This window comes from Apium graveolens, chromosome 1, assembly GCF_009905375.1.
Source record: "Apium graveolens cultivar Ventura chromosome 1, ASM990537v1, whole genome shotgun sequence".
NCBI classification, from domain to species: domain Eukaryota; kingdom Viridiplantae; phylum Streptophyta; class Magnoliopsida; order Apiales; family Apiaceae; genus Apium; species Apium graveolens.
Window position 1 is genome coordinate 199,325,410 of NC_133647.1, and position 25,421 is coordinate 199,350,830.

The following is a 25,421-nucleotide window of genomic DNA, read 5'->3' on the forward strand; positions in this document are numbered from 1 at the left end:
TTCCGGCTGGTGTAAGAGTTCTTTTTGTGGATCATGACTTTACTTGATTGAAGATTATAGAGCAGATGCTCACAAAATGCAAGTATCTTGGTGAGGAAGGCCCTTACTTGATTTAAGTCTTTACTGCTACAGATAACTTAAATACGTATGTGTTAATGTTATTAGAGAGTGGGCAAATTTATAATGAGTAGTGCAAGATTTTATCGTTAATGGCCTCATTGTCAGGTCTGTGGATAAGGTTATTGAGGATCACGGATGTGCAGGCCTGTTTTCCAGTTAATTGCAATTAAGGTGCTTAAGAATACTGTATACAAAGTCACTGACCTAGCTAGAGGTCTATCTAGTTAGCAAGATTGTCTTTTTCATATGGGCGGTTGTTACTTCTACTGATGTGCAGAAGAAATTGGGAAATGATCTCAGAATTGACAGATTGATTTATGCCTAAATTTGCTTTATGTGTACATTTTAATGCTCTAAATTGTAGTCTGACTTGGTTCAGGTACTTTAGGAGATCCGCTTGAATCATCTCTTCTACCTGTTTATCTCTATGACTACACCCTGGAGATTTTCTTAAACAAGATCTCGATTATCAGAAAGACTTGAGCTACACAAGTCTGCAACTGCAAGACTGCAGTAGATTGATGTTGCAGGGTGACAAAAATATAATATGAAGGTTAAGATAATAAGAGGTTTTGGGAGTAAACTGAAAGAAACATGATATTGATGCTAAATTATAGTTCCAGATTAAGATACAAAGAGAAGACCCCTGAACTATATAGACAACTATACAGACTAGGGGACAAAAGATCTTTAAGAAGATAAAACAACAAGCCATAACAAACTATCCTAATAGAACAGAACACTAGGGACCATTAACCAGCAACTATGTTTGGAAGAGAGTGCTCATTAGCAGGGTTAGACTTATTGCTGCTAACAGAAACTTTCATGTTATCATTGCATAATGTAACACCCCCTTCAAGTTGGATGGTGTAAACAAGTTGCAGACATTCAACTTGGAATTAAAGAATGCTAATTGGGATGCACCAACGGCTTTGGTAAACATATCCGCAGGTTGCACTGATGTAGGAAGATGAAAGGTGGAAATGATTCCTTGTTGAAGTTTTTCTCTAACCAGATGGCAGTCTATTTCAATGTGTTTTGTTCTTTCATGAAAGACTGGGTTATCTGCAATGTACAAGGCGGATTTGCTGTCACAGTAAAAAGGAACAGGAAGTTGTTGAGGTAATTGGAGATCTTTGAGAAGAGCAAGCAGCCATGATACCTCACAACAAGTATCTGTCATTGCTCTATACTCTGCCTCTGCAGATGATCTAGAGACAGTGTGTTGCTTTTTGCATCTCCATGAGATCAAAGACGATCCAAGCATAATGCAGAAACCAGTTAAGGAATGTCTAGTATTAGGACACCCTCCCCAGTCTGAGTCACTGTATGCAGACAATTGAAGAGATTCAGAGGCAGGAATAAGAATACCTTGGCCAGGAGATTGTTTAAGATATCTGAGAACTTTATATATTGCTTGTAGATGATCAATTCTAGGACATGATAAAAATTGAGACAAAACATGAACAGAGTATGATAAATCTGGCCTTGTAATAGTGAGGTAGATTAATCTTCCTACCAGTCTCCTGTAAGTATTGATGCCTGATGCTGACAGAAGGGGAGATTGATTGCCCAGAAGTTGATGATTTTGCTCAATTGGAACCACAGATGGTTTAGCAGCAGTAAGACCAGTGTCCTTTAACAGATCAAGAGTATACTTCCTCTGATTGAGGTAGAAACCTTGAGTTGATCTAGCAACTTCAATGCCCAGAAAGTATTTCAAGGGACCAAGATCCTTGATTTGAAATTGAGAGTGTAGAAACCTTTTCACATTAGTAATCAAGATGTTTGAAGAGCCTGTAATCAGCATGTCATCTACATAGACTAGCACAGCTACAAAACCACCATCTTTTCTTAAAGTGAATAAACTATTGTCACTATGGGATTTTTGAAAGCCAAAAGATAATAGAGCAGTAGAGAGTTTGATATACCAATCTCTGGGGGCCTGTTTAAGGCCATAGATAGATTTCTTTAGGAGACAAACCATTGGGGCAAAACTGTTGGATATAGATTGGGAAGACAAGATTTTAAAACCTGGAGGAAGTCTCATGTACACAGTTTCTTTGAGGTCACCATTTAGGAAGGCATTTGCAACATCCATCTGAGTTAAAGGCCAATGTTTGTAGGCTGCCATTGCTAGAAGTAATCTAACTGTCACCATTTTGGCTACTGGTGCAAAAGTCTCAAAGTAGTCAAGACCAGCAGTTTGGGTGAATCCTTTGGCAACCAACCTTGCCTTATACCTTTCTACAGAACCATCAGGGTTATATTTCACTTTGAAAATCCATTTGCAGTCAACTACATGGTAATGAGGGAGTTGAGGGACAATGGTCCAAGTATTATTGTTTTCTAAGGCTAGGATTTCAGCTTGCATAGCTTTGCACCAGTTGGGATTGGAAACAGCTTGAGAGAAAGTATAAGGTATAGGTATTTGGGAAGTGGCGGCAACATAGGCTTTATGCGAGGAACTGAGATTATCATAAGTTAGATAATTCTGAATGGGGTATGTACAAGCAGCAGCAGAACACATACCTTCACCTATCTTGAAGTGAGAGAGATTGGTGCTGTATGTGGGTAAGGTAGTTGGTAAGCCAACAAAGTCCTTGAACCTGTGGGAAAGATGTTTAGATCTTACTGGTCTGGTATGCATAGGTTCTTGAGGGATATGACTATTTTCTGCAGAGTCAGATTCATCAGTATGATCTTCATGAGAGGGATTTTGATTAGAACTGAGAGAAATTTCTGTATGCTGCATAGGATGAGCATCAGATTGATCAAGAGATGGACTATTAGGAGGATATAGAAAAGTTTTGTCAAAAGGATTGGATGTGTTTGTTTGAAAAGGAAATTCAGTTTCAACAAAAGAAACATCCCTGGACACAACACACTTTCTAGAAATCAAATCAAGAATTTTGTACCCCTTCTTGGCAAAAGGGTAACCAATGAAGACACCCTTGATGCATCTCTGACTAAACTTATCATGAGTTGGGCCTGTGACAGTGGCATAACACAGGCACCCAAAGACTTTAAGGTGAAGGTATTTAGGTGGAGTATGAAACAACATTTCATAAGGGCTTAGATAGTTGAGTTGCTTGACGGGAAGCAGGTTGACAATATGGGTAGCAGTAAGAATAAAGTCACCCCAGAAACTATTGGGCATGTGAGATTGGAATTTTAGAGACCTGGCAATGTTTAACAGGTGTTTATGTTTTCTTTCCACTCTCCCATTTTGTTGAGGAGAGTAGGGACAACTGGTTTGATGCACAATTCCAAGAGAAGACAAATAAGAGCTCATATCAGAATTAACAAATTCTGATCCATTATCAGTTCTTATGGTTTTTACAGTGATTTTGAATTGATTTTGAACATAAGAAACAAAGTGTTTAATCAGATTTGTGACTTGAGTTTTATGAGCAAATAGAAACACCCAAGTGGCCCTTGAGTGATCATCAATAATGGTCAAGAAATAGGAGCATTTATTATGAGTAATTTGCTTATAAGGACCCCAGACATCTATATGAACAAGATCAAAATTGTTAGGACTGTAAGAATTACTATTAGTAAAAGTAGTCCTGTGTTGTTTGGAGAAATGGCAAACATCACAAACTTGATTAAGATCAGAATGAGTTTTAACAAAAGGCAGCTTTTGTAAGACTGCAAAAGAAGGATGGCCCATTCTAAGGTGCCAAAGACTTGAAGTATCAGACTTACTACAATGAGTACTGTGAACCATAAAATTAATAGGGTTTGTTACACAAGTAGTCTGAATAGTATTACTAGAAACAAAAGTAGAACTGGAGTTTGGCTTGAGGCTGATAGGTTGCAACTTGTAAAGACCTTCATGACAATCACCAATCTCTCTCTCCTTCATCAGGGTAAGGTCCTGTATCATACATTTGGTTTTTGAGAAAGATACCACACAAGGAGAGTGAGATGTTAGTTTAGCAATTGAAATAAGGTTGCAATGAAAGGTGGGAACACAAAGCACCTCGTATAAAACTAAGTTAGGAGCAAGAGTAAGATTTCCAATATAAGTAATATTTTCTGTTTCTCCATTGGGTAAGTGAAGGACTGAGTTTATAGGTTTAACATCATGTAAAAGATGCAGTTGAAAGGTTATGTGATTTGTGGCACTGGAATCAATTATCCACAGACTAGAATCAGCTTTATTAAGGAAATGAGTAGTGTTGACCATGACTGCAGAACTAGAGAAATTATTGTTCATATAAGAGAGTTTAGGTATACCAGATAGCTGAAATCCGGATGATGAAGGAGTCATTTTGTCTTGGAGCATCTTTACAATCTGTTGACATTGTACTTCTGAGAGAGTGATATTGCTATCCTTGGAGCTGTTTGCAGAATAGTCAATTGGAGGTCCTTGAGTTCCTTTGGCAGAGACTTGAGCTACTGCTTTGACATCAGTGTTCATTGGTCTTTTTAATTTTGGCTTGGGTTTTCCATAGAGTTTATGCCATTCCGGGTAGCCATGAAGATAGAAGCACTTGTCTTTTAAGTGTCCTGGATTTTGACAAAACTCACAAAGTACATTGTGATCATTAGAAGCTCTTTTTTGCACATTTCCAGTTGGATTAAAAGGTTTGAATTTGTTGTTGAATCTCACATTCATAGCCATATTCTCAGAGATAGGAGGAACACTATTAGCAAACTCTCTTTGAGATTCTTCTTGGAGTAGCAGAGAGAAGGCATGATTTAATGTAGGAGTGGGTCTCATCATAAGAAGTTGACCTCTAACAGCTGTGTACTGATCCCCCAACCCCATCAAGAACTGACTTAGTTTGACCATGTCTTCATACTTTTCCAGTTTCTGGGCATTCTCACAAGCACAGTTACTATTAACACACACACACTTGGGTATAGGAGATAGACAGTCAATTTCAGCCATAAGGGTCCTATATTTGGTAAAGTAAGAAGTAATAGGCATGTTGCCTTGATGCATCGAAGCCAATTCTTTTCTTAACTGAAAAATTCTAGGTAGATTTGACTGAGAGAATCTAATTGCTAAATCATCCCAAATCTGTTTTGCAGTAGAAAAATAAGCAACACTGTTTCTTATTTCAGTAGATATAGAGTTTAAAAGCCAAGAGACTACCATGTCATTACATCTAACCCACAGAGGATATTCAAAAGTGTCATTACTAGGTTTGACAAGAGAACCATCAATCATTCCTAGTTTCATTTTGGCAGATAAAGCAATAGATATAGATCTACTCCGCTGATGGTAGTTTTGCTCAGTAAGAAGTTGGGTTACCAGAGGAATACCTGGGTTATCAGAGTTCTGAATGTAGAAAGGGTGGTTTGAATCAATAGTGCTCACCATGGTTGTGGATGAGCTTGAAGCATTGGTCGAAGCTGTACCTGAGATTGTACTAGCTCCAGCAACAGCAGCAGCATAAGAGTTTGCCATAATAAAGAAAGCAAAGCTCTAAATATCTTAATAATACTTAAGGTTTTAACGGAATTTGGTGAGAACTGGTATGGAGGTATGCTCTGATACCATGACAAAAATATAATATGAAGGTTAAGATAATAAGAGGTTTTGGGAGTAAACTGAAAGAAACATGATATTGATGCTAAATTATAGTTCCAGATTAAGATACAAAGAGAAGACCCCTGAACTATATAGACAACTATACAGACTAGGGGACAAAAGATCTTTAAGAAGATAAAACAACAAGCCATAACAAACTGTCCTAATAGAACAGAACACTAGGGACCATTAACCAGCAACTATGTTTGGAAGAGAGTGCTCCTTAGCAGGGTTAGACTTATTGCTGCTAACAGAAACTTTCATGTTATCATTGCATAATGTAACACAGGGAACTATGGAAGTAATCAAATGCATTGTCCCCCTGCATACATGCAGTTTTATACTTCATCCTAACAAGTTGATTTCACTCTAATAGAAATCTAAATTCATTCATTGATTTGTTCTTTCTGAGTTGTTTTTTTATCCAAAATATCTGCTCAGTTGTGTACTCTTCAATGCAGGTCTCTCATATTGATTCAATATGCACACTGATATAAAACAGACATTAGCAGACAGTTAATATAACTTCAAAGCATAGCGGATTATTTTGTCAATTAATATAACTAATGTGATTGATGTAACTTATTATGGTTACACTGATGAAAGTGTCAATATGATGTTTGATCACAGATGATGCCAGAGAATATGAGTATTAGCTGTAGTGTGTTTTGAAAGTACAATAAACAGTTATTCCTTCACTTGGATAGAAATTGGGACTTGAAGGTTTCCAAAGATAATCCTTTCTCAATGTATTCAATATTAGAAGGGTTGAATGGCCCTTTGATTCTGTCTATTGACTTGATCTCAGCCCTTGCTGGAAGTATACTTCTTGATGGATCTGGACTTGTACTGTGGCTCAAGCTTGATGAGAATCCCTGATAAATAAAGTAAACAGCCATTGACAGTGTCATATATATTCGGAACATAAACACTTAAGAAGAACATCGACAACCTAAAAGAAAACCACACGATAATCAAGGGCACTGGTTAATGCGGTGGATATAATCACATAAATTACGATGAACAGGGACGTTGGTTAATGCATACTCGCGATAAAATCAGTTTCGAGAAATAAGAAGACATGCAGAGAGCCAATGTTATTGGCAGCTACTGACCTTGAAGACAAGAATTTCAACTTCCTGATCATCCACCTCTGCTTTTACAAGAAGTGCTACTTCCCTCACACACTCACTGTAATATTCCAGCATTGCTATATCTTCATTGTTCCCGTAACCAATTCCATCTCCCTCTTCATCATCATCATCCTCATCATATCGAATTCTCCTCCTGGCATGGACAACAATGCAGGAAGCACATCGAATTTTGCCTGATTTGTACAGGCCAAACGACGAAATGCAAGGAGATTTGCAACCAAAATTAGCAGCAACATTATTACATGAAACTGAAGGCAAGAAAAAATCTGAAGATGACTTGATGCTCTTCAACATAGGTACCAAGTGAACTGAACACTGCATAGATAAGGTTTCCATTATAGTGCCTACAAACATTCAATTCATAACCACTCATTTATTTTGCTTGTTTATTACCACAACTTTTGAATCGTGCAAATTTAAATATTTATGTCAAAAAATCCATGAAAAATGTGAAATTCCTGCTTCTCCAAGCTGTAAACTTGAAAAAGAATCACAAATATAGAACCAATAATTTGTTCCTATTTGTAAAAAAAATTGTTCAATAATACACAAAAAATGTGAACAAATATACAAAATAACTTTTATCATTTTTACTCTCTTGTACACATAGTAGAGCAAATAATACTGACAAGGTCCTGACCTATTGAAAATGTGAGTTGTATTATAGTTATATGTTCGATTTCTCTTTCTCTTTATAATTTTTATAAAATACGATTTTGTGATCAAAACAAAACTATCCGAATCAAATTGATAATTTAAAAAATAAATGAACTAGAAATTTAATCACAATTTAACTTTTAAACATAAAAAAGGTTTTGATTACAACTTACAAGTCAAATAATAGTTTGCATAGTCAATTAAATTTGACTGCAGTAAAAATACAGTCAATAATTAACAATAATTTTCCTTTTACTTTCCACGTGTCACACACCTATACATACAAACAAAATGTGATACATACATACACACCTACTTCAATTACACACAACTAACAAATCAAACCACATAACTAACGTGTTCTTCCCTCCCTCCACTTTTTCTCTCTCTAGATCTACTTCAATCAATTACTCAATTATACATACATACATTGTATCTATTATTTTGATTATTCATGTGCTTTTTACTGATCGGAAGTAATGTCGACGGAACGGTTGAATTCCGGCGGTTATTACGTTCAAATGCAATCGGAGGCGACGTCGTTTCGTCATACTGAGTCGACGACTCGGATGTTTGATGAGTTGCCTAGTGCTACGATTGTTCAAGTGTCGCGTCCTGATGCTAGTGATATTACTCCTATGCTGTTGACTTATACTATTGAGTTCTCTTACAAGCAGGTAATTTGTCAATAGTGTATATATATGAGAGAGAGAGGGGGAGGGAGAGAGAGAGAGAGAGTCGTGAGTCAATCTGTGATGAGGGAGGGAGGGAGAGGGGGAGAGGGAGAGGGAGAGAGGGCGGGAGAGAGGGCGAGAGAGAGAGTAGAGAGAGAGAGAGAGAGAGAGAGAGAGAGAGAGAGAGAGTTCTCTTAAAAGCTTTTGTTTGATTGAGGACCTAAATGTGTGTGTGATTAGTTATTGATTGTTTGTGATTAATGAATTCTAGTTTGTAGTTTCACTTTTATGCCTAGTGAAAGTAAAACTGGGAGTTAATTCGGTACTTAGGAGTTTAGATTGCATTTTACATTTAAAATAGTTAATGATCGATGTGTTTTAATCTGCTTACATAATATTTTGCGTTAAACTTTGATGTAATTTGTAGTTGAATCTATGTATATATGTTGCTTGTAACTTAATATGGTATCAAAGCCAAGGGGGAAGAGGTCTCGACTTTGAACCCTCCTACCTTCATTATAGTTTGGATTAGATTACACTACTTTATAAACAGAGATAGTTTAGTTATATGGTATGTATTGGCGAATTGAAGTGTAAAAGATATTTTATTTACATTAAGAGATAGAAAAGTTTTCAACTTCATATTCTTTTACCTTATATTGCTATAATACTTATACTGTTAGGTTGGTAGCCTCATTTGTTTTGTGAGGATGTGTTATACATTATTGTGATTTTTTTGCAAAGTTATAGTGTCGTAACTTTTAACCCTGTAGTTGGAATGTGGTTTTAGTTGTAACTTGTAAGTATATAACTAATTATGCGACATTTTAGTAAATAATGTTACTAAATTATGCGGCTTTTTGTTTTTGTATTTGCTTTATAGTTCAAATGGCAGCTTAAGAAGAAAGCTGCAGAAGTTTTTTATTTGCACTTTGCATTAAAGAAACGTGTGTTCATCGAGGAGATCCATGAGAAGCAAGAGCAGGTACATGACAATGTTACTTTAGACCCTGCCTTGCATAATCGTCAAAGGATTTACTGCATTTGTAATTATGTCACTGTGTTGCAAGGTTAAAGAATGGCTGCAAAACTTGGGAATTGGAGAACACACGGGAATGGTGCATAATGAAAACGAACATGATGATGATGAAACTGTTCCTTTAAATCATGATGGAAGTGTCCGAAACCGGTGAGTGCTGATTAGATATTACTTTTGAGAATTAGTGGGAAATGATTATTGCATCCAAGGGTGGCCCTGATTGCATCTTCTCTCTTCATCATTGATATAGTTCTTACAGGTGCTTTTTTATTCAGAGATGTTCCTTCTAGAGCTGCTTTGCCGATTATTCGGCCAGAACTTGGAAGGCAGCACTCGATATCAGACAGAGCAAGGGTAGCGATGCAAGAATACTTGAATCAGTTTCTTGGAAATTTGGATATCGTTAATTCTAGAGAGGTATATCATTAATTATAGAGTGGTTGCCTTTGATGTCTAACTATATATGCTTCTGCACTTGCTTGCGTACTTCTGTGTTAATGTGATGGAGCGGGAGGCTTTATCAAGATGGCTAAATAGTGAAATGTGGACATGTGCGTGTGTGTGTGTGTGTGTGTTTTTGCTTGCATACTCGTAAAAGTCATATGTGCACCCTTGTTTCATGACTCCTTTGTAGTGATTTCCTTTTATGCTATGATATATACTTAGTTATTAATTTGTTAATATGATGATGTTTAAAAGTATGTAATAATTATCTGTAATAAATTTCATTATCCTGAAGACTTATGTAAAATACTCCATGTAATTGCAATTATTGAAACACTTTGTATTAATACTTAGGAATGTGAATGTAGCAACATGACCGGTAACACATACAAGTTTACCAGGCATTAAGGCAAATGTTGACAGGGCAGATGTAGCTTTTTAGAAGGCAATCGAAGCTGAGTTGGTGGCGGTTTAAAAATGCTATCGTAGAGAACTAGTTGTGAAAGCTTGCACAACGAATCACATGTTGTATTTAGACTGGATCCCAACATATAATGCCAAAAAAGTTGGTAAACAATGTGATGGAATGCAAATGTTGGCCTATTAGTAATCATATATCGGTTCGATTCTGTTGTATTTGCTTTGGTTCTTCTGTGTCTACCTTGAGCTAGTTTTAAATAATATCATAATCAAGCTTCGTTTGGAAAACGCTAATTGACTGTCAGGTATCAGCCTACTGCCTACATACTAAAAATCAATCCAAACTAAATCCGACAAAGGAACCCAAACAATTTCTTACATCGTGTCCGTAATCAGAGTTTTCCAAAATATTAAATTATTCCTTTTATATCTACATATACATCATGATTTGGAGAGGAAAAAGTCAAGAAGGCAAAATTAACAGTAAGCAAGAGAAACCAACCTGCTCTAGTACTTCAGCAGTGGCTATGTAGTTTCTCAATATTAGCCACCATGCTATGGGTTTCAAAAATTATAACCTCTCTAATCTTTTTTCTATATATTACGCCATATCAGCTTTTATATTAGAAATGCATCAAGATTTGGATGAAGAAAGAAACTTCATAATCAATCTGCACGAGCCTGAAATTGCAAGTACATTATTGTGCAGATTTTGTTCTAATATCCGATCTGAGTATCTCATATTGTGATGATGTACTCATTAATTCAAATCATAAAGAAATTATGGGTTTGCGGGATATTGTTTCTTATTCTACTGGTGATTATAGCTGTCCAATATTCTGATGCCTACATTGCAAAATTTATGTATACTGTAGGTTTGCAAGTTTTTGGAGGTTTCTAGATTATCATTTTCTACAGAGTACGGTTCCAAGCAAAAAGAAGACTATGTGATGGTTAATCATTTATCGACAATTCCAGATGATGATGATCACAGGACATGTTCTCCATGTCAATGGTTCAATTGCTGTAACGACAAGTGGCAAAAGGTTTGAAAGTCTAATTTATAGTCATCAACAAGATATGTGTGTGACATATAGTATTGATCTTTAGATTTGTAGAAGGGACAGATATATTATTTGTTCTTGCATAGTCTTATTTACAACTAGTAAATGTTAGGGTAGACAGATCACTTCCCGCTCTTCCTACTTATGGAGGGTGCTTGAGAAAGTAGATTCCACTGGCTTATAGTTTGCAATTGGTAGCTTTTGTCTCCTACCAGTTTCATGTTCAAATACCAACCCTTACCCACATCCTGTGCATTTAATGTATTCGTTTTAGTGTAGTTTGCGTAGAACATACAAATTTATGGCCCTTCCGTAATTAATAGTTAAACAGAATCAGCACTAACTTTGTAAATGCTTGTGTATGGGTTTGACAGCTGGGAACAACCCTTGTGTAAAATAACTGAAGCCGGCTAACTTCTTACTTTTGCCAGTGTTGTTTTTGTTGTGAAAGTCTTGTCCTCTGACTATGATATTTTGGCAGTTTTAGGTAATTTTATTCCCTATTCTTTAGTCCAGATCATTTCAAAATCCATTTCTATTGTTTAGTCCCTGATCAAGAGTTTTTATTACACGTCTTTAGTTGATTGTAGAGTTTGTAGGAATTAATTATTATTTACGCAGTTTTAATCTTCCTTTTCTTGAATATGGTCGTTCTTGTCCATGTGGTAGTGACCGTCTTCCTCTATTTATGTTCATCTGAAATAAATCATTATCTTGTACGTTCCCAAGAAGTTGCACACTCTTTGGAAAAAATCGATCGTATCTGCTTTCAGTCAAGATTTCAATTGTTTATTAACAGCTAGGTTTAGGAATTAAGTAGTTCTTTATAAAGCATATATAGTATTTGATCATTGTTCTATGTTATTGTTTAAAGGTATGAGTATCTAGTAACCTCTCCTAATTACTATGCACAGGTCTGGGCTGTTCTCAAACCTGGATTTCTGGCTCTACTAAAAGACCCTTTTGACCCCGAACCGTTGGATATAATTATTTTTGATCTGCTACCGGCTTCAGATGGGATTGGAGGCAGAGTACCTTTAGCAGTAGACACGAAAGAACGGAATCCTCTGCGTCATTCTTTTGAAGTAATTCTTATATGAATCTTTAACTTCTGAAAACTCTAGTGGCTGCCATCTCTCTGGCTTAATTAAATTTTTGTCTCCTACTTGAGGTTTTAATTTTTGTATTTACAGTCTACAGAAAACTAGGTGAATAATCTGTATTGTCAATTTTTTCTATCAAAACTAAAATATGTGGCCATTAAAATGGAAGTCATACTTTGTTTACCATAACTAATTGTTCAAGTGTCTTCAGCATCGTAAAAGTGGTTAAGCATACACCTCTTGTGTACCAGGTTATGCTTAAGATCACAATTCTTTGTCTGAATTTGATATACTACTGCTGGGCATTAAGCAAATGATATTGATCAAAAAAATTGCTTTAAATATTTGAGCAATTGTTATGTGTTGACTGTTGAAAATCTTATTATACTATGTTACTCCGACTCTTCAGTTTTGGCTGATGTACCCATGTTGAACAAAATGACAGTCTGACACCACACTTATCCTGTGTTAGATCCTTTAGTGTGAGTTTGGATGCTTTGATCAACTGAAATGCCATATGTCAATGAATTTAGGATCTAAAAGAAAGATGAGAAACAAAGAAAAAGGAGGAATAAGGAGAGAGAGAGAGAAGATGCAGTCTCAGTATTGATGTAAAGACGTTCAGTGATAGTAGAAATCACAAAATCATGTTCAATTTGTGATACAGTGTCTTATCTCAGGTACTTGTTTGTAATAAAATTATGTTCATCTTGTACCCTTTTCTAAATTAAGGACAGGGTCCGGTGTCGCCCATGTATAAAAATATTTAATCTTACCCGGATTTGTGTCATGTTCGACACTCGGCATCTGAATTCGGGAAACATAGATAATACTCTTGGAAGGGATATTACGACCCCATGTCTTGGCTGGTAAGCTATACTAGCTTCAGTGTTCAAGGAGTTTCAGCTCATATCTGAGGATTTATTTTTTTGCCCACTAAACTAGGTTTAGATTTCCACTATGGCCAAAGATCTTTACTAGAGACTGCATAAGATAGAGGTAGCTAACATGAAGTTATACATCTAAATTATTTAAGTAAGAAGCTGGAAAGCATTTATGTAGCTCATTCACATTCTACCATCGTGAGTTCTTTGGTTCATGCTGAACTTTCTTTACCACAGTGTACTGTAACTTACTGAAAATAATTTTCTTACTATGTAAATTTAAAACAGGTGTTTTGTGGAAACAGAAGCATACGATTAAGATGTAAAAATACTGCTAAAGTTAAAGAATGGGTTTCCGCAATTAATGATGCTGCCCTCCGGCTTCCAGAGGGCTGGTGTCATCCTCATCGTTTTGGCTCCTATGCACCTCCACGGGGTTTGACTGAAGATGGTAGTGAGGTTCAGTGGTTTGTTGATGGCCAAGCAGCATTTGATTCCATTGCTCTAGCAATTGATGGAGCAAATTCAGAGGTGCAGCTTTAGTTATTTACAGTATCCAGTATACATTTATATTTACTATTTTGATGATTGAGAGTTTCATGCAGATATACATTTGTGGATGGTGGGTGTGCCCTGAACTGTATCTAAGACGTCCTTTTCATGCTCATGCTTCCTCCAAGCTTGATGCTTTGCTGGAAGCAAAGGCCAAAAGAGGTGTTCAGGTACCCAGACTTTTGTATAACACACTATTATTTTCAATTTTAGGTAAACATCTTTGTGTTTATATATATATATATATGGTTGACCAAGTAATCAGCTATTAGTGTGACGGTTAGATAGTAAGGTCCCCCTTTGTTAATTATATCAGGACTTAGATTTTTGTTAGTACGACTCCTTCTCGATTTTATAGTCAACAAATTTCATCATTCTTGTATATGGGTCTCTTCTCTGCCATTCCTTTTGTTAGTATGCTGCCTGGAAAATTTTTGGTGACAAGTCTTATAAACATGGAATTCCAACATTGTTTTTGTAGTTTTTCTTGGGCCGTATGATTCATATTGTCACATAAAATTTATGGTCAGGATGCCAATAATTATTCTTTTTCTATCATTGATCTTTTACTGCAGATATACATTCTTTTATACAAAGAGGTTGCCCTTGCCCTCAAAATTAACAGTATGTACAGTAAAAGAAAGCTTCTTGGCATTCATGAGAATATCAGAGTACTGCGTTATCCTGATCACTTCTCTAGTGGTGTCTATCTATGGTATGTGGCTTAGGTTGAATTAGATATCCTATTTTAACTTGAACCATAACAATGCTGTCAACTGAATCGGTTTTTTTATCTACATGTAGGTCTCATCATGAAAAGCTTGTCATTATCGATAACCACATTTGTTTTATTGGAGGACTGGATCTATGTTATGGCCGTTATGATTCATCTGACCATAAAGTGGGTGATTTACCGGCCAATATTTGGCCAGGAAAGGATTATTACAACCCAAGGTAAATGCCTTTTGGTTCCTAGTCTATAAGATTTCCAATGCATATGTATCATTCGCTTGACGTGACTCAACTAGATGGTTGGTCATCGGCTGCTTTTTTCTTTTGTATAGACTAGGTAAAACTAGGGTTTTTAAATAAGGGTTGATTTAAGTGGTTCAACGCGTCTTTTTTTTAATTTGATAGTTAACTTTTTTTGTATTTTCAACTTCACTGAGCTTGAGCTTAGCTAAGATTAGTTCTATTTTTTCTACTTAAGGGAATCAGAACCAAATAATTGGGAAGATACTATGACAGATGAAATAGATCGTGAACAATATCCACGTATGCCGTGGCATGATGTTCATTGTGCCCTTTGGGGCCCACCCTGTCGTGATGTTGCGCGGCACTTTGTTCAGCGCTGGAATTATGCCAAGGTACCTCGTTATAGTACAAATCATTTGTTCTTTTACAAGTTGTCTGATATACAGATGGTAATTTTAGAAGTGTCTTTTGTTTTAGAGAAGTAAAGCTCCAAACGAGCAAACAGTACCCCTGCTTATGCCTCAGCAGCATATGGTTATTCCACATTATATGAGGAGCAGCAATGAAATGGTGGTAGACAGGAGGAGTGCAATAGACACCTACGTAGATATTAAAAGACAGGATTCTGATTCATCGCTATCATCTTTCCAAGATATCCCTTTGCTTATACCTCAAGAAGCTGATGGGTCGGGTGCTTCTAATGAAGACTCAAAATCAAGGAAATTGGAGATGGGCCATGATTTCGATGAACAATCAAGCAGGGACGGCAAGGTTCCTTTCTCTTTTAGGAAGTTTATAGATGAACCATCAGTTGCAGCTACGCCAATGGAAGGATTTGTAAATGACCTTGATTATTTAGCTCTTAAGCAGGATTTATCTCGGGATGTTCTGCTTTCTGGCAACAGAACAACAGAAAAAGAATGGTCGGAAACACAAGAACAAGATGATCGACTTGTTTCTGCAGATGAACCTATACAAGTTGGTCCTCGTGTTTCATGTCGCTGTCAGGTGAATTATAGAGTTCAAATTCCCAATTCCTCTTTGCTATTATATATAACACTGGGAAATAGTATGCTTTGTTATCTGTGTAGTATGAGTAACATGGACTGCAGCAGTCCGCAGCATTCTTGCATAGGCATACTTCAATAGGTTTGAACTGTATGGTCTAGTAAGAAGAGTTTTTAGATTAATATCTCATAAAGGGGTTTCTTAATCTTGAAGTTATTGGGGAATGAAGGGTTTTTATACGGATAAAAATGTCTTTACAGCACTCCAAATATGTGCGAAGTTAGCTTCTTTTTCTTTAATCTCAATTTGTTTTGAGTGGTCAAACCCATTCACTTTCCCTCTCAAGCTACTATCCTGAAGAGCTAGTGAAATGATGTCACTATATTATAGGTGTGAAATGTTCCATAAAGATAACCTTTAAGAGTTTGGAACGCTTTATTTTTTTTAGTGACTAGTTGATTTCTTATTGTATGCTGTTTTATTTAGCTCAGTCATTTCTATTATTATATGACCGGGACCTCCCGCCTTTCCAGGTCATACGGAGTATCAGTCAGTGGTCTGCTGGGACAAGCCAAGTTGAAGAAAGCATCCACAGAACTTATTGCTCTCTTATCGAAAAGGCTGAACACTTTGTCTATATTGAGGTAATTATAGAAGTGATAGGTAAAACTGTTTATTAGATATAGAGTTAGAGCTGTACATTATATAGGGAGAAGTCCATTAAAAGAGATATTTGGAATTACCTGTTAAAATTTATACCCAGGAAAGTGAACTAGAAGGTTATTAACATTTAGTTCACAGGATGACTTGGCCAAGCGAATAGGCCAATACTCTGGTGATTATAATTTATTAATCCCACAAAACAAGCATATCCTGAAGGTATATCTCTAACAATAAACACATATTAGAAAGTAAGCAACTTATTCAAAGTTTATTGTACTCCGGCATATGTTGTCTGGTCTATGCATATGTCGATAAACTCTGTAGGACTATGTTTGATGAATCCTTCCATTTTTCTTATTTGAATGATGATGGAATTAAAAAAAATAGTTATATATTTGAAACACTAAGAATTTAGCTATTTTTATTTAACAAAACCGAAGGAAATTTTTTCTTGTACCCCAAATTTTCTTGATGAAATTGGTAAAAAGCTGATAGCAATGACTAATGCAATCACATAGTTGATACCTACATATATTTTTCATTATATACGGTTTGCTCCATACTTGGATGGTTTGACAAGCATTCCTGTATTGGAATTAGGTGTTGTCTAACTTCAATTTCCAATTTCAGAATTTCGATAATTCTACTTAAATATTTCTGCCCTGTTCTTTATGTGTATGGGTATCTTGTGCAGAACCAGTTCTTTATCTCAGGTCTCAAGGGAGATGAAACTATACAGAACCGTGTGTTAGAATCAATGTATAGACGTATACTACGGGCACACCATGAAAAGAAGTTGTTCAGAGTCATAATAGTCATACCTCTTCTCCCCGGCTTCCAGGTTAACACAATCAATTGTTCTCCTTAAATTTCAAATCATGGAAAATTGCTAACAAGTGATGTTTGACAGGGAGGTATCGATGATGCAGGTGCTGCTTCTGTGAGAGCAATTATGCATTGGCAGTATCGAACAATATGTAGAGGGCAAAATTCTATATTGCATAATCTTCATGATCTTCTTGGTGCTCGAGTGCATGATTACATATCCTTTTATGGTCTGAGATCTTATGGGAGACTCTCTGACAGTAGTCCAGTGGCTTCTAGCCAGGTATACCTGTCGTCTACTTCTCTGTGCTTAAGTTTTCTTCTTTTTCCCTCTCATTCAATCAAAAGAGATGTTACAAGCATCTCACTTGTGCTTCCCAGGCCAGTCAGAAAATCCATGATTGTAAATATGTGTGCTATCCCCAACAAGTAATGATATCTGTAGTAGCTTGTTTTTACATGACAATAATATCAACATGTAGCTATTGTTAAGATCCTTCTCCGGTTTCGAGTCTGTGATCATATGAAACATGACAGTTAGGAAATGGAGCTTGCTAATACCTAATTGGACGTGGATAAAATAGCAAAATGTAAAATACTAAGTATTTAGGATGTAAAACTGAAAAGACCGAAGGCATCGAAGTGTTTAAGCTATCATCACCTCTTATGAGATGAAACTAAAAAATAGATAACCTAGGAGAATTATGTGTTGTCAGATTTCCCCTATTAAGTTGCAATTAAGCCGTTGCAGTACCCTAAATAAAGCCAGTATTGTACATATCAGGGAACTGTGGGAACTCAGTTGCAATTAAGCCGTTACTGTAGTCAGGTCATATATGTTACATATACTATTAGACACGCTCATATACTTATTTTAATATGTTTTCTGTATAGATAATTCATTTGTTTGGCAGGTCTATGTCCATAGCAAAGTCATGATAATTGATGACTGTGCTGTCTTGATTGGGTCCGCTAACATCAATGATAGAAGTCTGCTCGGATCGAGAGACTCTGAGGTGCTACTTCTAATCTAGTGCTCTTCCTGCATTTAAATTATATTTCTGAATTACATGGCCTTTACTGTGAAAGCAATATGTTTTGCCTCTAGATAGAAATTCTACTGCTCTGAAGTACTCGGTTTGTAGACTTTGGAATATTTTTATCCCTGCCTTTTTTTATTTAATTAACTAAACGGTTCGCGGTTTTAAGGAACTAAGGGTTCATATCCATCAATTCAAAGACCATTTAACTTCTTCTTCCCACATTGAGGTTGTAATATTATGTTGCTTGGTTCTGCATGGGCAATATGGATTTTCAACTTGTAGTGAAGGTATGTGGCAACTGAGTGGGTAGTGGGTTATAGGTAGAGCTACGATATGTGTGTAACTGTAAAATGGTCATCCTTTTAAAATAGTAATTTTTACCTACCATGTGCGTAAGGACTTGTAAACACTATTTGTTATGATCACGTTTTGATATTGAAGATAGTTCTCGATTCTTGATTGTATCAATCTAGTTCAAACCTTGAAATTTGGATTTCATAAATTTACCTCCAAATATCAAACACTGACCTATTTTTGTGCATTTATTACATCTACATAACTGTCACACTAGATTGGTGTACTTATCGAAGATAAAGAATTATTTGATTCATACATGGGAGGGAAGCCATGGAAGGCTGGAAAATTTGCTTCTAGTCTTCGTCATTCACTTTGGTCTGAGCACCTTGGACTTCAAGCTGAAGAGGTTAACAACACTCTCAATATACTTTTTGTGAATCCAAATTACCACAATTGAACATTCAACTAAATACATTATTTATATTGCTTTACCCCTTTTTCCAGTTGAGCCAAATCATAGACCCAGTGATTGATTCAACGTACAAGGATATATGGATGGCAACTGCAAAGGTGTGTAGACATGCTAATCTCACATTTTAGAGCTCTTAGTCATTATGTTGAAATTTTTGCTCTGAGTTCTCTATTTGTACATAAATTCAAGCTAATTTCTCATATGACAGACAAATACAATGATATATCAAGATGTAATCTCATGCATCCCTAATGATCTTGTACAATCGAGGTAAGATTCATAGTTTACATCTTTAGCCAACCTCATTTCTGTGTCTGTCTTCCTAAGCTGTAATAATTTGATACAGGGCTGCCCTTCGAGAAAGCATGACCTACTGGAAACAGAAACTTGGACATACGACAATTGATTTAGGAATAGCTCCCATGACCCTCGAATCATATCAGGATGGAAATATAACGGAAATTGATCCCATGGAAAGACTGAAGTCCGTTAAGGGGCATCTGGTTTCCTTCCCTTTAAAATTTATGTGTGAAGAAGATCTGAGACCTGGATACAACGAGAGTGAATATTACGCATCACCTCAAATTTTTCATTGATTGTGATTCTTGCAATTAAAGACTGCAAAAATAATAGAGGATAGCTGTATATTTTGTAAATATACAAAACACATACTATCAAAGACATATACATGGAGAGAGAGGAGAAGTGTAGACAATTCTTTATGTATAGAGAATCACACTTAAACTGTATATAATGCACATTCATTGATGCAGTTCTGTTCATGCTGCTTATTCCTGGAGATATTCACTCCATATATTGGCATCCCATGTTTGGTGTCCCTATTGATGTAATCTTAATTATTCATTGATTGTTAGTAGTTGATTGTTATGTATAGTTTCTCTTTCTGTTATGCAACAATTTGCAATTTACATGAGCTCTTTATTTTTATATCCAATAGACTGTTGTCAGTTTGTCACACTGACCCGAGTATTGTACACTTGGGGTTCATTTAATTGACGACGGAGTGAGTGCAACAAATTAAACTGTACTACTATGGAATAATGAAAAAATTCAATTTGGCTGCAAAATTTTAAACTATACTTTCAATTATTTAAAAGTTAATATCTTCATTTATTATTTTACAATCACTGCATACTATAAAATATTTTTATATAATGTTAATATGAAACGTGTTAGAATAATATAAGATCCTGGAAGGGCCATTCTGTAATCCTTCGGTATCAAAGTCATGTTGGCAGAGGACTCAGGTTTGAGGTAAACGTTATACCAAACTTTTATAAATATGAACTCACAAGCATATTTTATTTCTAATTTTAGTTAACTCATATGTGTTGTAAACGTTATACCAAACTTTTATAAATATGAACTCACAAGCATATTTTATTTCTAATTTTAGTTAACTCATATGTCTAGTAATTTAAGAATTTAGTAATTTAGTTTAGTAGGATAAGTAGAGTATGTCTAGTAGTTTAAGAATTTATTAATTTAGTGGTTATATAATACTATTTTTTTTAATAATAAGATAAGATGTAGTCGTAGTTTAGTGGGATAATAATAACCAAAATTACGGGATAACCGTTGAACCAAATTATACCATATTCCGGTTATTATAATATATTATAAATAGATAGTATAGATAACATATTATTTTGAAAATCATGGTAAAAATATATTCACCTAAAACCGTCAAAAAAATTATTACTATTATTTTAAGAAGATCGAAAGATATTATAAATGTAGCGTGAAAAAGGTGTTACTTTTATTTTCTTAATAATTTATTGGAAATAAAATATATTAGCAATTACATTTCTCAACATATATAAAGAATGTTTTGGCGCTTCTTTGTAATTGCATCATCGCCGAACAACATACATTGACACTGCGAAAACTTGTAAGTGCTCCTTCATATGTATAGGCTTCTTTGTATGTATTTTTGTGATAAGATTTGTATATATAAATGAAACCCCTTTATGCTTGTTTATACATATGCATAACTTAATTAGGTTTCTTTAAGTCAATTAGCCATAGTTGTGTTATGGTTTAACGAAATTGCTAACCAAGACTCGGGCTTCGATTGAATGTGTTAATACCCAAATGGTTATTTTTTCGGAAAGTTAAGTAATTTGTCGTTTCTCGAAAAATTAGTTTAGGTTATGTACTTCAATTTTGCAAGTCTTTCTGATAAAAGGGTTTGCAATTTTTGGGGTTATTTATCTTTTTGATGTTGGTAATTTTGTTATTTCCGTATTATTGTAAAGCTGTTGAAATTTGATTTGAATGCAAATTTAAAGCTTTAAGGAAAATTATTATGATGAACGAGTCATATTGGGGATAACGTTAACTAAATTATGGGATTTAGTATGTGGATTTTGTCTTTTTGAGATTGGGTCGGGTTTGTGTCAGACATTGCCATATTGGTTGATTACCTTAAGCATTAGGTTATCATTTTACCCGATATATATTGATCTGGGTTTCTTTTAACTAATTTTGATTTTGTATGCTCTGCGTTTTAGACAAGTGTGAGTTGTGAATATTTAATGGCATCCCCTGCAATAAGCTTTGGTGCATTGGTTACTTTGAAAGAACTGACGTCCACAAGTCCACACTTTAAGGAAGGGGCATCTCTTCGAGTTACTGGCAAGTGGGTGGTTCTATTTGTGACTGTTCTTATTTTCTTTTTCGCCATGTTTCTTTGTTTTCTATTTTCTAGAAATATATGTCAGGTTACTACTGGTAAGTACAGTTGGAAGTTGGAAAGCAGTAACGAAGGCTTACTACTACATTCTTATTTAGAGCTTTAAAGTAGCCTCGCAACTAGAGTTTATAAGATTTGAGTTATTTAGTGGCAAGTACTAGATTTTCTATGAATGCCGTGTTCTTCTCAATCTGCGTTTGCGTTTACTTGAAGAAGCGCATATCTATTGCTACTATGGTATGGGAGAATTCTTTAAGCCATGTTGATAGGGAACATGTGTAGATATATCACTTACATTTAGCATTTTAGTTCTTTTCCCAATTATAATTTTCCTTGACTAGCAAACTTACACACAGACACACACACAAAAACGAGTAAATGTTTTTAAGGTGCTGAGGGATGAGGTTCTGTGATATATTAGTTATAGCCTATCAGGATTATTTAATAAGCATTCTATAAGACTTTAGTATTGGAACACTGAAAATAGGTTTAAAGCATATTCTTGTGCTCCAGTCACCAATTAAACTAAACAAAAGCAACGAACTAAGTTGTTACTCTTTGATAATTGCTGTACATGAATAAATTTCATTTCGAATGTATTTGGAGTGAAACTGAGACAAACTAAGCCTATGAAATTATTAGTTATTTTGAGCACTTCAAAATTCAATCGCTTTTGTTTTTTTAGGCTACAAGACTACAATGTGGAGACTGCAATCGCTATAATTAATGATGGAGGTGCCACTCTACAAGTTGATACTCAGCACCTGAAAATTAACTTTCGAATTAGTTCCATCTATCAATTCATCGGCGAACTCCATATTGATTCCCCAGAGGAGGTATGATATCTCTCTTATAATTTAACGAACTTGCAGAACATAAATGAGCAGTACACTTGTACTAGTTCTGTATCATACCATCACTTAAGCCCTCCTCTATTAAGCATGATCCCCTGGCAAATTAAATTTGATCTCAAGTTATATCATAGGAGTTATTGTAGTTTTAAATCAATGTACCTGTGTCATAAATGAGTTATCTCTCATTCCAGGCAGTACTAAAGGCAAGAGTGGGTAGAAACGTAGATGGCATCGATCTTAATCTATATTACCAGTCTCTAAAGCTTTTACAAGAATTCCAATCTGATCAAATCCGTAAGCAGGAAGCATAAAGCAGCATTTTGGCTATAGTTCTGTTGTGTTGGCTCTGGATATGGTGGTAATCTAGTTGGGGTTGCCATTGGACCAGATATGATGAAACTCGGCTAGCAAAATGACTTGATTAAACTAGTGATTGTTTTGTTAACTGAAAAAAGTTTCTACTGGTGATGAAAATCGACAATCAGAAGTCGAGTTGCCTGCTTATGATTCACAGATTCAGAAGCTAATCAGTAATGTTATGTTACATCAAATGATTGTTATTGTTGCTAATTTATGAAGTTCAGTTTGAATACTGTATATTATCTTCTTTTCCATGTGGTGTTATTTCACTCTAATATCTTGCACTGTACATGTGTTTTTTTACAAATGTTTGGTTTTTTATACTATACCATTGTATTCCCCAAATATTTTGCTATCTTGCATACCAAATTCATACATAAGATTTGAAAAAGAATCAAATAATTTCTTGTATAGATGTTGTTAGGTCCCAATGTGTTTGTAGAAGGGGGGTTGAATACAAACAGTACCGAATAATCGAATTAAATGCGGAATAAAAAATGTGAAACAAAATTCAAGTTAAATAAAAATATTATTAAACTTGAAATGTGTTACAACAACTGTATCGATTACAAGGTATTAATCTCAAATCAATTATCACAAATTTAGAATAAATTCGACATGAACTTTTTCTATTTTTGTAATTAAAAGATCAAATGCTAAAAGCGATTTGAGATTAAGTTCTAGGGATTTTAATCCGCTAGATTGATATACAAGAACAAGATAAAGATTTCTAGTGGATTAGATTTAACATTACAATCTAGAAATTATGATCTTTGAAATAAGCAGATGAAGATAAAATGTTTTGCTGCGGCTGCTGTCTCTTGTTCTTGAATAATGATTGAGATTATGAAAGAAAAGTCTTCTGCTTCTTTTTAAATCAGCACAACAATAGAATTGAATTGGCATGACAATCCTATAGCTTGTATGACTTTCGGTAGGACAATTGAATGAACTAGCAAGACAATCTGAATGAACTAGCAAGACAATCAGAATGAACTAGCAAGACAATTACCCTCCTAGAGTAACTTTCGGTATGACAATGGAGAATGGCCTAGCATGACAATCGGTATGACAATCCAGATTGTCATGCTAGTTCATTTCCATTTGTTTTGCTGATTTAAGCCTTGAATTTAATCCAATTAAGCTTCTGAAAATTCCTAAAATTAATTCAGAATTAATTAATCAATTAATTCAATTAATAAATAAATTATTCTTTGCAGATATAATTTATTTTCTTAATTAAATTAGATGAATTAATTAATTAATAGAGAATTAATTCTAGTCTTGAGCAGCGACCATTCTTCTGCAAATCTTCTGAAAATCACTGAAAATTATGAATCAATTCCACCACTTCAACGTTGACACTCGATGTACTGTCTGGTTCATGAGTGACTAACTTCCGTGACGTTTCTTCATGTCTTGACTCTGACACTTTGATTTTCTTCAGATTAAATCCTTGTAATTAATGATACTCTTACGAGATCTCTGTCACTTGATTAAATCCACGATCTTGATTTATTATCACTGAGGCATGATCAACTTCTTGAACTTCTTCCAGTGAATTAACTCCTCAAGTCTGTAGATGAACATTGTCTCTGAATCCTTTGACATATATTACTTTGCGAGATCTCTTTGACGGTCGATCCACTATTTACTTATTACATTCTTATTTGAGTTGAGTTGAATCCTCGAATATACAAATAGGCTATGACATATGACTTACAATCTCCCCCTATTTGTTTGTTAGGCAATAACACACAAATACCTAGAGGATAACTCAACTAACAAATAAGAAAAAGATATAAACATACATGCAAAGTAAATAGCAGAAAAGTTCTGGATGAGATTTAACATTTTCCAGATTCCAAGTAGATGTTCCTCTAGACTGAACATATCTTCAAGTAGTTCCATCTTCATTTGTACAACCACATTTCCTGTTGAGAAGCCCATATCTCTTGCTTCTCCCCCTATGAGAATCAACTGATTAAGGAAGATCACCTTCGTTTTACCACCTCTCCCGTACAATAGGATCCGCAGATAAAAACCAATGGTACTCCCCTAACTGCTTCTTCCCTTATCAGAAAATCACCTTGTGTTTACCACCTCTCCCGTACAATAGGATCCGTAGTTAAAAACAACAATGGTGTGGTGTAGTGTACATTTTTAGAATCTTTTTCTTCCTCCCTGCTATTTCTCCCCCTTAGTTGAGGAATCCTCCAAACTATTTCTTAAGCTTTTATCTCCCCCTTAAAGAAGGAATGTATGCCGTCGTCTGAAGGAGTTCTCATATTTCACTTGGTTGGAAAAGAAATAACAAGTAGTTTCTCTTTCTACCTCACTGTGAGTGTGTGATTCTGTTTAGTGTACCTCACATGTGTTTCACTCTTCTCTCCACTCGTGTTTACACTCATTCTCACAAGTGTATCACTCTTCTCTCATAGCTCCATAATCCAGTTGTACCTGCAAGGAAAATCACCTTAGCCATCCTTAAAGGAGGTCACAGGTGGTGCAATGGGAGTTCACAAATCCCCATCCTTGTTAAACTCGTC

At 35.4% G+C, this 25,421-nt stretch overlaps 4 protein-coding genes across 7 annotated transcripts; 2 read left to right on the top strand and 2 right to left on the bottom strand.

Annotated features, from left to right (window-relative positions):
• Positions 1–3,675: 3,675 nt before the first annotated feature.
• On the bottom strand, positions 3,676–5,900 carry LOC141677941 (uncharacterized). Its single transcript, XM_074484096.1, has 2 exons — positions 4,366–5,900; positions 3,676–4,003 (listed from the first exon to the last, which is right to left on the bottom strand). The coding sequence occupies exons 1-2, from the start codon at positions 5,543–5,545 to the stop codon at positions 3,969–3,971; spliced, it is 1,215 nt and encodes a 404-aa protein (XP_074340197.1). The 5' UTR covers positions 5,546–5,900; the 3' UTR covers positions 3,676–3,968.
• Positions 5,901–6,190: 290 nt separating this feature from the next.
• On the bottom strand, positions 6,191–7,178 carry LOC141677950 (uncharacterized). Its single transcript, XM_074484107.1, has 2 exons — positions 6,784–7,178; positions 6,191–6,543 (listed from the first exon to the last, which is right to left on the bottom strand). Exons 1-2 carry the CDS (start codon positions 7,174–7,176, stop codon positions 6,364–6,366), a joined length of 573 nt encoding a protein of 190 aa, XP_074340208.1. The 5' UTR covers positions 7,177–7,178; the 3' UTR covers positions 6,191–6,363.
• A 622-nt stretch (positions 7,179–7,800) lies between these two features.
• On the top strand, positions 7,801–19,819 carry LOC141677960 (phospholipase D zeta 1-like). 4 transcript variants are annotated; one of them, XM_074484128.1, is made up of 21 exons: positions 7,801–8,156; positions 9,037–9,138; positions 9,224–9,342; positions 9,468–9,609; positions 10,932–11,102; positions 12,035–12,205; positions 13,396–13,638; positions 13,713–13,829; positions 14,235–14,374; positions 14,464–14,613; positions 14,870–15,026; positions 15,112–15,405; positions 15,505–15,642; positions 16,176–16,286; positions 17,000–17,146; positions 17,216–17,413; positions 18,045–18,146; positions 18,745–18,876; positions 18,975–19,040; positions 19,151–19,212; positions 19,289–19,819. In XM_074484128.1, exons 1-21 carry the CDS (start codon positions 7,959–7,961, stop codon positions 19,536–19,538), a joined length of 3,210 nt encoding a protein of 1,069 aa, XP_074340229.1. In that variant the 5' UTR covers positions 7,801–7,958; the 3' UTR covers positions 19,539–19,819. The 4 variants fall into 4 exon arrangements, with proteins under 4 accessions (XP_074340229.1, XP_074340221.1, XP_074340234.1 ...); XM_074484120.1 differs by having other exon boundaries at positions 15,112–15,642; XM_074484133.1 differs by lacking the exon at positions 7,801–8,156 and having other exon boundaries at positions 9,443–9,609; positions 15,112–15,642.
• Positions 19,820–20,751: 932 nt separating this feature from the next.
• LOC141677983 (CST complex subunit TEN1) lies at positions 20,752–23,124 on the top strand. The gene is made up of 4 exons (XM_074484154.1): positions 20,752–20,854; positions 21,477–21,604; positions 22,344–22,494; positions 22,704–23,124. Exons 2-4 carry the CDS (start codon positions 21,501–21,503, stop codon positions 22,821–22,823), a joined length of 375 nt encoding a protein of 124 aa, XP_074340255.1. The 5' UTR covers positions 20,752–20,854; positions 21,477–21,500; the 3' UTR covers positions 22,824–23,124.
• Positions 23,125–25,421: the final 2,297 nt, after the last annotated feature.

Coding starts and splice junctions, on each gene's coding strand:
- LOC141677941 (XM_074484096.1), bottom strand. CDS start 5,545: ATGGCAAACTCTTATGCTGCTGCTGTTGCTGGAGCTAGTACAATCTCA. Junction 4,004..4,365: donor ATCCGGATTTCAGCTATCTG/GTATACCTAAAC, acceptor TGTATGATACAG/GACCTTACCCTGATGAAGGA.
- LOC141677950 (XM_074484107.1), bottom strand. CDS start 7,176: ATGTTTGTAGGCACTATAATGGAAACCTTATCTATGCAGTGTTCAGTT. Junction 6,544..6,783: donor TTGAAATTCTTGTCTTCAAG/GTCAGTAGCTGC, acceptor TTTATTTATCAG/GGATTCTCATCAAGCTTGAG.
- LOC141677960 (XM_074484120.1), top strand. CDS start 7,959: ATGTCGACGGAACGGTTGAATTCCGGCGGTTATTACGTTCAAATGCAA. Junction 13,830..14,234: donor AGGCCAAAAGAGGTGTTCAG/GTACCCAGACTT, acceptor CTTTTACTGCAG/ATATACATTCTTTTATACAA. Junction 16,287..16,999: donor AACACTTTGTCTATATTGAG/GTAATTATAGAA, acceptor TATCTTGTGCAG/AACCAGTTCTTTATCTCAGG.
- LOC141677983 (XM_074484154.1), top strand. CDS start 21,501: ATGGCATCCCCTGCAATAAGCTTTGGTGCATTGGTTACTTTGAAAGAA. Junction 21,605..22,343: donor TCTCTTCGAGTTACTGGCAA/GTGGGTGGTTCT, acceptor TTGTTTTTTTAG/GCTACAAGACTACAATGTGG. Junction 22,495..22,703: donor ATATTGATTCCCCAGAGGAG/GTATGATATCTC, acceptor CTCTCATTCCAG/GCAGTACTAAAGGCAAGAGT.